Source organism: Bos javanicus, chromosome 7 (genome assembly GCF_032452875.1).
Source record: "Bos javanicus breed banteng chromosome 7, ARS-OSU_banteng_1.0, whole genome shotgun sequence".
NCBI lineage: Eukaryota > Metazoa > Chordata > Mammalia > Artiodactyla > Bovidae > Bos > Bos javanicus.
Genome location: NC_083874.1, coordinates 20,276,630 through 20,290,423, shown reverse-complemented (window position 1 = coordinate 20,290,423; position 13,794 = coordinate 20,276,630). Strand labels below are relative to the sequence as shown.

General features: G+C 55.0%; 1 protein-coding gene across 7 annotated transcripts in view; it reads left to right on the top strand.

Annotated features, from left to right (window-relative positions):
* Window positions 1–705: 705 nt before the first annotated feature.
* Window positions 706–13,794, top strand: part of CELF5 (CUGBP Elav-like family member 5) — a 51,330-nt gene continuing 38,241 nt past the window's right edge. For 2 of the 7 annotated variants that reach the window (XR_009737451.1, XM_061422704.1), the window contains exon 1: window positions 707–1,123. Coding sequence is in view for 4 of the 7 variants with exons in the window: in XM_061422704.1 (XP_061278688.1) it covers window positions 865–1,123 (259 nt within the window). In the remaining 3 variants the exon portion in view is untranslated. Of the gene's footprint in view, window positions 1,124–1,392; window positions 1,754–5,686; window positions 7,100–7,145; window positions 12,521–13,794 lie in introns of those variants that run through there. The other 5 variants (XM_061422707.1, XM_061422705.1, XM_061422712.1 and 2 more) reach the window with 5 other exon arrangements.

Below are 13,794 nucleotides of genomic sequence, written 5' to 3'. Positions count from 1 at the left end.
AGGAGGGGTCCCTTCTATCCACACCCTCTCTAGCATTTATTATTTGTAGGCTTTTTGATGATGGCCAGTGTGAGGTGACAACCTCCTTGGGTTTTGATGGAGAGTTTTAGCAGGGATGGCGTGATGCCCATAGAGCACTTGGCTCAAATGCATCCATTTCTTTCTATATATTTTGAACAGTATGTGCCCGTGGCAAGTGTGACCAAAAGTGTCGCTGAGGATATAACACAATGATCGCTGTTTCTATTCCGTAAGTTACAAACGTAAAAGTGCTGAGCATAGTATTATCAAAATACTCCTTCTTGTTGCTATTATTTTTATTATTATTAATGTTATTATTCTGTCTGCTTAACCATTCCATGGACAGTCCTGTAAAAGCCAAGTGAGCGCCCCATAGAACTGTGTGCTACTTTTTGTGTTTTTCCTGGTGTTATCAGTGGGAAGACCTCGAGCCACCTCGAAGCCCGGTCGGTCCTGCCTAAAGATTTGCCGTCACCCACCCAGAAGGCAGGGGTTACGAGCCCGCTGGCCTTAGTTTTCCGGCTGGGACAGGGCGGCCAGGAAGGATGCCGGATGTGTGGGATGCAGGATGTTCAAGTGCGATTCGGGATAGACGCTGCGCGCGGGGGCGCCGCCGCGGCGAGGAGCTCTCTGGCCGCCAGGGGCCGCTGCGGAGCCGCCCTTTTGTGGTCCTGATGCTGGCGCGAGCGGGCGCGCGGAGGAGGGAGGAGGGCGCGGGGACCCGGCGGGAGGGAGGCGGGAGGCGGTGTCCGTCGCTCCAGCTGCGAGTCCGCCCGCCGCCCGCCGCCGCCGCCGCCGCCGCCGCCGGCTCGGTCCCGCGCCCGCCGCCCGCCTTCGCCCGCCATGGCCCGCCTGACGGAGAGCGAGGCGCGCCGGCAGCAGCAGCAGCTCCTGCAGCCGCGGCCCTCGCCCGTGGGCAGCAGCGGGCCCGAGCCCCCCGGGGGGCAGCCCGACGGCACGAAGGACCTGGACGCCATCAAGCTCTTCGTGGGCCAGATCCCGCGAAACCTGGACGAGAAGGACCTCAAGCCACTCTTCGAGCAGTTCGGCCGCATCTATGAGCTCACGGTGCTCAAAGACCCCTACACGGGCATGCACAAAGGTGGGCGCCCGGCTCGCTCCCCTCCCCTCCCCTCTCCTCCCTCGGCCTCCCCACCCCACCTTCCGGCATCTTCTCCCCGCCACCAACCTTCCTCTCCTCACCTCCTCCCTCCGCTTGCCTCTGCCACGGCATCATTTCTTCCCCCCCAACCCCGGTCTACCCACCCCCTCCTCCCCCCTCTGGGGGTGCAGCTGACAGATCCGAGCTGGCCCCCTCCCCTCCTCCGCCCCCACTCCCTCCCTCCCCACCTTCCGGCATTCTCTCTCTCTGTCTCTCTCTCCCTCTCCCTCTCTCTCCTCTTCCCTTTTCTCTCCTCTCTCATCTCCCCCTTCCTCCCATCCTCCCCGCCCCAGCATCCTTCCCTCTCTCCCTCTCCCTCTCATTCCCTCTAGACCCCCACCCCGTCCTTCCTCCCTCACCCACTCTTTCTTGCCCCTTTGCTGGGAAGCTGCCTAAACACTGCCACCCCTCCCTGTGCACCCCCCCTCCATTCATTCGGCCTCCCCAGGCCCGTCGGGGAAGTTTGCACCACTGGATTTCATTGCTTTGGTCATTTGCACAAAGCCAGGCCGGCGGGGCAGGTCCAGCCGGCCGCGGGGGACACGGATGCTCAGGATCTCGGGCTAATCGGTAACTACAAAGAAAGCGGGTTGGGGGGTGGGGGTGCAGGCAGCTAAGCCAGTCAGGGGGAGCACCGGCCTCTTGGGTGGTTCAAAGGCTACCGTGTACCCTCCCCCATGCCCACCCTCTCTGTTTGGATCAGCATTCCCCCTCCATTTCTCTGTGCCACCCACTGCCCCCTCCGCACCCAGACTGCCGCCTCCACCTTTGGCTCAAGTTAAAACTGGCCAAGCCTGTTAGCAGTGTGTTGAGGGCTGAGGCCAAAGATGATGAGCTTGGGCTGTCCATCTGGCAGAGCCCAGATCCTGGGGTGGACAGGGAGGTGTGGGCGACCTGTGAGCCCAGCAGAGGAGGCAGGTCGGGTGGGAAGGCCTGCCTGCCTCCCTGCCACCTGATTCTCTGTTGGCATGCTGACAGGGGGTGCTGGGGACTGTGGCCCCAGCCCTGGGCTCAGATCACGGCACAGTGTCTGGATTGGGGTGGCCCTGGCAGTTCTCCTGGCAGGGGATGGGGACTGAGGGGTGGGGACGGTGAAGACTTTGTGCTGACACCCTCGGTGAGACCCTGGAGGGGCCTTGGGGTTGGATCAGGGCCCGTGACCTATTTCAGACTGCATTCATCCCCATCTTCCTCTCTGTGTGGCAGGCATGGTAAGCATGAATACGTGTTTGTTGAATGAATGAATGAATGAATAATGAACAAATGAATGAATCAGTGAATGATGGGTTGGGACCGGCCATAGAGAGGATCTGGTGGGTTGAAGTCCAGGCCTGCCACTTCAGCTAGCCCCTCCAGCTGATACCCAGGGGGAGGAAAGCAGCTCCTCCCATCCCCCATCTCTTTCAAATCCAACCATCACCCAAAAAAAAAAAAAAACCGGCCTGGAAAATCTAACCACTCCCTGTGGCCTAGGAGGGCAAAGGGCTTGTGCTCACCCATGAGTCAAGCTGAGGGATCCACAGCTGTGTGAGGGGTCTTTCCACAACCCGAACCCCCAGTGTGTCCGAAGGGCTCATTTCTAGAAAGATTCTGATGGAGGTGGTGTCCACGTGCCCCCCCCAAACGTTGAATGAAAGGCTGCTGGCGAGCTCTGGGTCTCGGAGACAGATGGGGCGTGGGGAGATGGAGCCACCCGGCGGTCCTCCCTTCTTTTCTCATTTTTAAATCTCTCCTGGAGAACCCTACCACCCCCACAGAAGGGTAAGGGAGAGACTGGCTGGATTTTCACTGACCTGAGAGCCTCAGTTTACCTGTTGTCGACAGAACAGGGTCTCATGAATGCAGGTTTTTTTTTTCTGGCTGGAGAATGTTGGGACTAGGGGGTGCCTCAGTGTGTTTCCCATTTGCAGTCTTTCCTTGGAGGGTGAAAATTAAGGAGCTGGGTGTCCCTCACATCCACTTTGCAGGAGCCCTAGGCAGGTTGGAGCCCCAGATATAGGGCCTGGGGGTAATTGAGTGGAGGGCCTTCTCTCCATATCCACCTGTCCAACCCAGTGCCCTCAGGACACCAATGGAGGCTCCTCCTTATCCCACCTGTGCTGGGCCTGGTAGGACTTTATCTGTGGGAGGGAGTTGAGGGGGTGTTGAAGATGGGAGTTGTCTCAAGGGCCAGAAGCTGGGCTGGAGGCCTGCTGTGGGGGTGCTTAGCTGTGTGACTTCTGGCCAGTGGCTGTCACTCTCTGGGCCTCAGCCAAAGGGAAGTGGAATGATGCGTGGGGAGGTCCAGGCACCTCCTGCTAACACTCATCTGGTTTTGTTTCTGGGGAACCTGCAGGGTGCAGGGTGCCTACTGAGGGTGCTGGCTGAGAGCCCAGGGGTGGGAGTGTGGACCTCAGGTTGTGGAGAGAAATCCCTAGAGAGCCTTGGGGGGCCCCTGGAGGCTGGGCACCAGGGGCGCTGAGAACACTGACTGTGGCCCTGTGGCCCCTGCAGCCAGCAGGAGAATGGACATCCAGTATTGCATTATTCCCATGATCACTGTCTCACCCTTAATTTTTACAATGGGGGGCCTGGTTGATTGCTGCTGATGGGATCATGACTCCCACAGGCTTGTGAGCATCTGTGCATTTCATGTGGAAGGGAAACTGAGGCTGGAGGGGCAAATACTGGGTCCCAAGGACTGACCAGAGGTGCCCCTCACCCAGCTGTCACACACCTGTCTCCCACCCAGGCCAAAGAAGCAGAAGTGTATCTGTGGGATGAAGGAGTGACAAGCTGAGCTGGGACCCCCACCTTCCCCAGGGGTGGTGCTGGGGAGGGGAAGGGAGGGGGTGGGGCTATGACATCTGACAGCCACCAGCCAGGGGTGAGGTGGGGGCACCCCCATTCCTAAGGGTCTGTGCAGGGGCCCTCCCTGCTGGGACCAAGAGAAAGGCAGGGAAGAAGTGGAGGTTTCTCTGGAAGAGCGCAGACCCATGGGTGCTGGCTGTTTTTGTTTTTAAGATCGAGAGATGGAGACAGAGACAGAGGTGGAGAGGCTTGGCAAGAGCAGAGGAGAGAGATACACAGAGACAGAGGGAGGGGGAGACTGACGAAGCCTCCCCCCATCCCCACCCACAGGGGAAGGCAGAGAGAGGGCGGGAGTTGGGGAGAGAGTTGGGGGGGCAGGGAGGCCAAGAGACTGCTTCCCCTCTGCTCAGATCTGCGCCTCATCTAGAGAAAGGCCTTGCCTGGTGCCCCCAGCCCAGCCAGGGGCTCAGGCCAGGAATTGGAGGGGCTCCCACTGATCAGGGTCCCGTCATAGTCCCCTCCAGCCACCTGCTGGGGGGACGGGCCCCCTCTGGGACCCTCCCTCGGAGAGGGCTGGGTACACATGCCCTCCCTTCCTCCCAGGTGCCTGATGTGGCTCGGGCCCTCTCTCGCACGATCGGCTTGAATATTAATACCCGCCCTGCCCGGGGCAGGAGCCCGCTATCGCTTCGTCCGCCACCGCCGCGCGGCCCCCTTTATGGTAATCGTATATGCATTTGCATGTTAATGACAATATTTGTCTTAAAGCGGAGGTTGTGAAGGGGGCCGGTAAGGAGGGGGGGGGGGCCGGGTGGGGGCCTGCAGTTTCCATGGGAGCACCAGCTGCTCGGCTGGCGGTTGGGGGGTGACGGAGGGTGGGGGGAGAGGCTGGAGCACGCCGAGCTCCAGGCATGAAATTCCGTGTGTGACGTGCCAGCCCCAGGGAGCCGGCGGGCTGGGCGGCCGGCAGGCGCTGCCCGGTGAGGAGGGACGAAGGGAGGGGACAGCGGCGGGTGGGCAGGGAGGGGGCGGGTGGCAAGCCACCAGGGCTGGCTGTGTGGCTTCGAGCTGGGCACGCCTCCCTCCATGCCTTAGTTTCCCCAACCACTCCATCCTCAGGGGGCTAACAGGCTTTTATGAGGCCCTGGGGACCTTATGGGTGACCATGACATCCTTTCTGCCTTCCGTTAGGCAGAGTGCATTGGTTGAGCGCCTGTTGTGTGCAGGTCTGAGAGTCCAGGCAAACAGGAATTCCTGGGGGGCATGATGGAGTCAACAGGCTGTGAAGCCATCTATTAATGGAACCACTATTTCTTCCAGACCCAGGATACAGTGTTGGCAAAATAGAGAAAAATCCTCTCCCAGACTCCTCCCACCCCCAGATCCCATTTGGTGGTGATGTGCTGCGGGGGAGTGGGGGGGGGGGCGGCGGGGAGGGGGGGCCCACACAGTGAGGAACAGGAAGTTCCAAGGCATTGATGTCAGGGCTGAGATGGTGGACGCACATCCGCAGGGACAATCCAGAGGAGGCCCCAGCTGCTGCAGGTGTGGAGCCCAGGAAGGCTTCCTGGAGGAGGCAGTTGATAAGGGAGAGCAGTTAGGATGTCTGGTTTCTGTGCATCTTCTTGGCTATGAAAACTTGGGCAGCTGCCTTCAACTTTTCAAGGCTCAGTGTTGTCATCTGTAAAAGAGTTGTGAGACCAGTGGGGCCTCCCATCTTGAGGAGAGTTAAGGGAGATGAGGGCCAGAATAGTGGTTAAAGCTCTTGACACAGGGCTGGGCGCAGAGCCTATGCTTGTTATGCTACTAAGCTGAGACCTGAAGGATCTGTTGATGGGGAAAGGTGATCCTGGCAGAGCATGTGCAAAGACCCTCCAGGTTAGGAGTGGATGGAGTTTTGCCTTGGTGGGGAAACAGCAGAGGGTCCTGGGAGCCCCATGGTTCCCTTTTGATGACATTTGCTGTCTCTTTAAACCCTGATATTGGCTGATGAGACCCTGGCCATTAGGAGCACTCAGTAGGACCACACTCATTCATTTAGCCAACACTTCCTGAAAGCCTTCTGGGGCCTTGTACTAGGCAAGAGAGATCTGAGACCCCCCTAATGAGCAGAGCTACACATTGGCACCTACAGCTGGAATGGTCAGGGTGTTTCAAAGGGAAGGGGTGCAGTGTTGAGAGAACTGGATAGGGAGTTGAAGGCTCTGCCTAGGGAATCCAGCTGGGTGGAGGAGGGGGATTAGAACTGGGGCTTTGAAGGGTGAATAGGAATTTGTTAGGTGGAGAAAGCATTTCATGTATTTATTCACAGAAGCGCTTTCTATGTTCTGAGCCCTATGGTGGATGTGAAACACAGCAGTGAGCCAGCCAGGTGACTGTCTCTGTCCTCGTGGATGTGGGCAGAGGGAACTGGGTTTGCAAAGGCCTGGAGGTGTGAAGGAGCACAGCTGGAGTCGAGGAGGAATTAGGTGAGGCATGGTAGTTGAGGCCAGGGAGTCAACCTTGAAGTCAGGGACTCAACCCTGAAGGGCCTCTTATGCTGCACTGAGCTTGGATCTTTACTGAGGACACTGGGGAGCCATGGAAGAATTTAGAGCAGAGGAGGATCTCAGACCCATGTGGAAAGAAAGCTTCATGTCCTGTTAACTGTCATTGCTACCATCAGCCTCTTGCCAGCCTCCTAGCCTTATCTGTAATATGCACACTTCTCACACACCTGGGCGGATACAACAGAAGCTTCCCCTTGGGGTTGAGGCTCACAGTGTGGGATGAAAAGGACACAAATAAACAGACACATGCTTAGGTCACAATGGTTCTTAGAGAACCAGCCCCTCCCCCATGGATAGACAAGGAATTGGGGCTCAGAGACAGGCAACACCCACACCCAAGTCACACAACAAAATAGTCTCCCAGCCTGAGACTTGACCCACCTTGGAAAATAAATAAGGGAAGTAGGGAAAGAGATGTGATCGTGGAGCTGTAGACTCAAGGTGAAAGCCATCCAGGGTTCCTTGTTCTCCTTGGATTGAAGGTGACCAGGGCCAGAGGGAGGGGCTGCTAAGTTTGGAAGACATGGACCTAGCAATAGTCCTGTTGATCTGGGGTCATGGTGATCATCACTGACATGTAAGTTCTGTGAGGGTAGGGACCGTGTCCTGTTCACCATTTTGAAGTGGAGCATGTGGATGAGCAAAGGCCTAGGGGAAGGAGAGGATGAGAGGGTGAGGGGGTGCTTGGGTGTGGCCTGGCCAACAGATGATGTGTAGACGGCTACAGGCATGAATGGATGGATGGTGATGACTTGGTGGGTGGATAAGTGGATTGCTGGATGCAAGTGTGGGTAGGTGGATGAAAGGCTGAATGGACTGATAGATATCTAGGTGGATGAATGGGTGGATGAATAGATGGATGGATGGATGGAGGAATGATAGATGGAAAGATGGTTGGGTAGACAGATGATGGAGAATGGAGGAATAGAAGCATAGAGGACTGGACTAAGGGAGTGGATGGATGGCTGGAAGGATGGAGGAATGGATGCATGGAAGACGGGTGGATGGATGGAGGGATGCATGGGTAGGTGGGTGGATGGATGGAGGGATGCATGGGTAGGTGGGTGGATGGATGGAGGGATGCATGGGTAGGTGGGTGGATGGATGGAGGTATGCATTTGTAGATGGGTGGATGGATGGGTGAGTGGGTGGCTGGGTGGATACCTCCTCAACATTTACCACCTTCCTCCCCATCAGGGGAATGGGAATGACCATCAGCTTTGCAGCCCAAGAGGCTTTGTTTCTATTCCTGACTCTGCTTTTCATTTCTGTGTGATCTTGGACAAGCCGCCTTATCTTTCCTGAGCCTTAGCATCCTCACTTGTAAAAGAGAAGGAGTATTGAGAGTTCTCTTACAGAGTAGTTGTAAGAATTAGCATTAATTTGTAGAATGCAAATAATGACAGAGTTAACACAATCCCTGTCAATAGCGTCTTGCACATCATTGGTGTTAATAAATGGTCAGGTAGCCAGACAGTTAACAACCTCTGTCCAGTCTCTGGGGTGTGCCAGGCATTGTGCCTGGTTTGGGAGGACGCAAATCAGTCTGGGAGAGAAGAGGGATTGACACTAAATGAGCAAACAGCTAAGACTTGAGTAGGAGCAAGTTGCTATGGAGGAAGTAAAGAGGGATGTGTGTTGAAGGGTGAAAACTTACTGCGGGTGACCAAAGATGTCAGGAGGTGACATCTGGGATGAGCCCTGCATGGCAGATGAAAAAGGTTGTTCTAAAGCCAAGAGAAAGGCATGCCAGGAAGTGGGCACAGCATGTGCAAAGGTCCTGAGGTCAGAATAAGTTTGCAGCATTGGGAGAACGGGGTTAGAGCAGAGTGAGCCAGCAGGAAAGAGGGAGGAGGGAAGGGCAGGGAGGGGACTTTGAGCTTTTACAGGTAGATTGGTGGGAGCCCTGGAGGGCTGTGGGTAGGGGAAGGTCAGGGTCCTTTAGGGAGCTCTGAATCTGGGGAAAGTGAACTCTGGGTCCTCCGTTTTTGAGGTGGGGAAACTGAGGCACAAAGAGTCCCAGAACGTGGCTGGACATTTCTGCCACCACAGGTGAGCTCAGCTCCTCTGAGGGACTTCTGAAAGGTGGCAGGTTGCCTGGAGGTGCCACGAGGGTAGATTGTGTGAGCTCCCTCACCAGTCCTCTGGCTTCCCCCAGCAACCTTCGGGGGTGGAGTTCCCCACATCCGAGAGGTGAGAAGGGGGCACTCATCACATCCTTGTCCCTGACCCTCTGCTAGGAGGAGGGACCCGAGGCCTCATTCTCGCCCCAGCTAGGGGTCTCCAGAGCAAAATGATATATGTGGGAAGTGCAGGCTCAGAGAGGGGAGAGCACCTCCCCAAGGACACACAACAAGTTCATCACAGCAGTGTCTATGCTGGAAGGGATTTGTCGTCATCTAGAGCTACCCCTGGAAAAGGCAATGGCACCCCACTCCAGTACTCTTGCCTGGAAAATCCCATGGATGGAGGAGCCTGGTAAGGTGCAGTCCATGAGGTCACTAAGAGTCGGATACGACTGAGCAACTTCACCTTCACTTTTCACTTTCATGCACTGGAGAAGGAAATGGCAACCCACTCCAGTGTTCTTGCCTAGAGAATCCCAGGGACAGGGGAGCCTGGTGGGCTGCCGTCTATGGGATCAAACAGAGTCAGACACGACTGAAGAGACTTAGCAGCAGCAGCAACAGCAGAGCTACCCCATGTGGTTAGGCAGAGCTGCAAGGTTGTTTATTCACCTACTTACCCACCCCTTCTCTCAACTGGTTTTTTTTTTTTTTTTTTGAGTCCCTGCTATGCGCCACCTTTGAGTGAACCAGACCTACTGTGTGACCAAGAGGAGTGCGATGCACTATGAGAAAGTGGACAGAATGCTGAGCAGTCCTAAGAGTGGTGATGTGTAGTGATTTTAAAAGTCAAATCATCATCTCTTGCTGGGATCCAATAGGGAGGGATCTGGTGAAGTGGGCCTCACCCAGGGCGATCCTTAACCAGGGAACACTGGGCAATGTCTGGGGATATCTGTGGTGGTCATGACTGAGGGGGCTCCTGGCTTTGGGTGGGGCCAGGGGTGCTGCTCCATCCCCACAGTGGCCAGGACAGCACCCCCCCACACACACAGAGGATGACCCAGCCTGGATGCCAGCAGTGCCGAGGGGGATTCTGATCTAGGATCACACTAACATTCTGGCCTGAGCAGTTGGTGGTCAGCGTAGTGTCATGGAGATAAGCCCTCAGTGTGTCAGAACAGGACCTCAGAGTCACCCTGACTCTCCCTGTCTCACACCTCTGCTCCCCTATCCCTCCCTCCTGATGGCTCTGCCTTCTAAACCTCTCCAGTCCACTCATGTCTCCCCACTCCTCTGTCTACCCCATCACATCCCCTGGACTAGCTTAGTCTCCTCTCCCCTGATCTCCCAGCTCCCACCCTCACCAGCCACAGTCTGAACTTCTCCCAGCAAGCTGAAGGTCCCTGTGAGCACCTGAGTCAGGCCCCACCCCTCCTCTGCTCACAGTCCTCCAGGGCTCCCACCTGCCCAACGGTAAAACCCCAAGTCCTCCCCACAGCCCACAAGGCCCTTTATGACCTCTCCCCGCCTTTATGACCTCTCCCCTCCTCCATCTCTTTCCCTCTCTCACTCTGCTCCAGACACACAAGCTCCTTGCTGTTCCTTCAGTATACCAGGAATGGTCCTGCCCCAGGGCCTTTGCACAGGCTTTGCCCACTGTCTGGACCACACCTCCTCCCTATCCTCTGTAAACCCCACCTTCTCAGTGAAGTCATCCTGTGGACCTGATTTATAATCTCAGCCACTCTCCAACACTCCACATCCCTCTTTCCTGCTTCCTTTTTTTTTACCTCTGTGAAAATGAAAACTTCTGATGTACCATAGAGTTTATTTATTTGTGTTTCTCTCCTCCCAGTAGACTAGAAGCCCTATTAAGATGAGGTATTTTTGCCTTTTGTGTTCACTGCTATGTCTCCAGTGCCCAGAACAGTGAGTGCCTGAAACTCAGCGGATGGATGGGTGGATGCATAGATGGATGGGTGGATGGATGGATGGGTGGATGGAGAGATAGCTTGATAGCTTGATGTGTGGGTGGATGGATGAATGGGTAAATGAGTGAATGATGGATGGATACATGAATGGATGATAATGAATGGATAGAAGGATGGGTGAATGGATGGATAGATATAAGGATGGACAGATGGATGGGTGGATGGATGGACAGGCGAATGGGTGGATGGATGGGTGGGTGCCCTGATGGAGTAACCACTGGTGCAGCGATGGTGACTAAATCCATGGGAGCAGTCGACATGGGTGCAGGCAGAAAGTCATAGGTCCAGATGAACCCTGAGAAGCCCTGTTTGTAACGTGGGGACAGAGGAGGAGGCAGCAACAGAGGCTAAGGAGCAGCAGCCAGGGAGATAGAGGTGAGGCTAGAACAGTGTGCCTGATGAAGCATGAGCCCTGGGTCCTAGGTCTTGCCCTCCTGGACAGGAGCCAATGAGTTCATAAGTGGAGGGAGGGACAGTGAATAGGGGAGTGGGGTCCATCAGCCCCTCTGTTCCCAGTTAAGTGGGGGACTGCTTCAGGATGAGAGGATGGAGGAGGAGGTGGAGAGGGCGGCCAGGGGCAGGGGTGGTGGAGAGGTGGCCCCACAGCAGAAGGGAGTGTCGCCTATAGTGCTGAGTGGATGATGTTGTCATTTTATGGATGAGAAAGTGGAGGCTCAGAGAAGTTAAGTGGCTGGCCCTAGAGCACACAGCAGGAAGGCATTGGGCAGGGTTAGATCCCATCTTTAGTCACCAGATTAGAGCTGAATTTAAAGAACTAGAATTAGGGGTGTCAGTGTGTGGTGAGGGGGTGGGCTCAAAAGGGTTTGAGATGAGAGGTTCACACAGTTGGTTATAGCTGGGGAGGGGAGATGTTGGGGATTAGAGAGAAATGAAACAGGTTGTCTTTCCTGCCTCTGTTTTCCCTGCACACCTGGCGCATGATCGGTACTTCGGAAATACTGACTGACCCCATGCTGGGCGTGGTGGGGGAGGGGAGGCAGGAAAACATATCAATGGGGTCGTTGCCCACAAGGTGGTCTTGATATTAGCAGGTCATCTTGGAAGCAAAATCATTCATTTTGCAGTAAGTATTTACTGAGCACCTACTGTGTGTCTGACACTATTTAGGTACTAGGGACCCAAAACTGAAAAACCTGCCCCCCCATCCTCTTGGAGTGACATTTCAGTAGGGGAGAAACAAGGGGAAAAAAAAGTGACATTTGAGATGGTTCTAAGGGTACTGGAAAATATAGAACGGGGAGTGGGGCATGTTTGAGGACTGTCATTTGAAACGGAGTGCTCCAAGGAGGTTTCACTGGGGGAGGTGACATTTGAGCCAAGACCTTAAGTAAGTAAGAGAGTAAACTGCAGAGATCAGAGGGGAAATACATCCCAGAACAGCTCATGCAAAGACCCTGGGGCAGGACCATTCCTGGTGTGTGGAGAACAGTCAAGAGGTCTGTGTGTCTGGAGCAGAGTGAGCGAGGGAGAGGGAGGAAGGAGAGGAGGGCAGGGAGAGGAAGGAGCTAGTTGTGCAGGGCCTTGTGGAAGGACTTGGGCATTTCCCTCAGGGAGGTGGGAACCCTGGAGGGCTGTGGGCAAAGGAGGGGCGGGGCCTGACTCAGGCGCTCATAGGCGCCCTCTCGTGGCTTCTCTGGGGAGGACATAACGGGGGGGACGAGGGCGGAGCCGGGGACCAGTGGGGAGGAGAAATGAGCAGTCCAGGTGGGGCTGAACTAGGATGGAGACCATGTACAGTGGTCAAATTCTTCCTGGGCACAGGCTGTGTAATGGGCCCAACGCTGAGCACTGGGGACACATCAGTGACATGCACGCTACCTGTCGCCAGTCCTGCCCCAGCATCAGTCGGGGATGGGGAGATTTCCTGGAGGAAGAGTGACTCAGCTGGGACCTGCAGGTTGAGGAGAAATGAGCCAGGTAAAGATGAGGGTGAGGATGTATGGACCAAGGAAATGGCAAATTCAAAGGCAGGTCAGCGAGAGGCCAGGTGTATCTGGGACCAGGGTGCAGACAGGGACACACCAGTGTCCATCAGGATCAGTTCCTAGACGTGTCAAGCTCCCTGGGAAGTGACAAATATCCCAGACTTATGCCTGAACATGACAGCTATGAATAGTAAAAAGGAAAATAGTTTTTCCTTTTATTTATTTCTTGAGTTTATTTTGTGTTTTCTTGGTGGGGTTTTGTTTGTTTTGTCTCTTTCTTGGTCACACTGCATGGCTTGTGGAATCTTAGTTCCCTGACTAGGGATTGAACCCAGGCCCTCCACAGTGAGAGTGCAGAGTTTTAACCACTGGACTTCCAGGGAATTCCCTGTTTTCATCTTTAAAACATTTTTTTTGTTGTTAGTTCATTAAATCAGGGTATTAGGCTCCCAAGACCTAAGTCATCCCCAGTGCTGTGGAATTTTCTGGGACTCAGAAGCCCTTTAGCCACCCCCAGTTGGCCTTTAGTAGCAGGGGTTGTTTCCGACTTGCTGTGTGACATCAAGAAAGCGGCTCAGCATCTCTGAACACGGGTTTGCTCACCTGTAACATGAGGATAAAAGTAGTGTGAAGCTCCAGGGATGATGGGGGAGGGGCTTCAGCAGAGCTTGGCTCCATGTACACAGCTGGTACATCTTCCTGGGCCACTTGGGGGGTTTTTTAGTCAGTCCTGGAGGGTCCTTTCCATAAAGACCTGCAAACCCTCAGATTCAGCAGGGCCCAAATTGGGTTTCACATCTTCCTTCTAAACCGCTTCTCCTCCTGGGTTCCCATCTGTACTGGTTTGCTGGGGTGGCCGTTACAAATGACCACAGATTCTCAGCCCTGAAGGGCAGAAGTCTGAGATCAAAGCTCTGCTCCCTCCGGAGGCTCAGGGAGGGTCCCTTTGGCCTCTTCCAGCTTCTGGAGGCTCCACACATCTCTTGGCTTGTGTCTGTATCTGTCCAGTCTCTGCTTTCATCTTCCCCTGTCCTTCCATCTGTCTCTCCTCTTTTGTCTCAAATAAGGATGCTTGGCATTGGATTGGGGTTCACCTGGTTGTCCAAAATGACCTCATGTCAAGATCCTTGATTACATCTGCAAAGACCCTTTTTCCAGATCAGGTCCCATTCACAGATTCCTGGAGTGGATGTATCTTTTCTAGGGGGATCACTATTGAGTGCCTGAAGATGCTCCTCATCTTCTGGGCTTCCCCCAGCCCTGTAT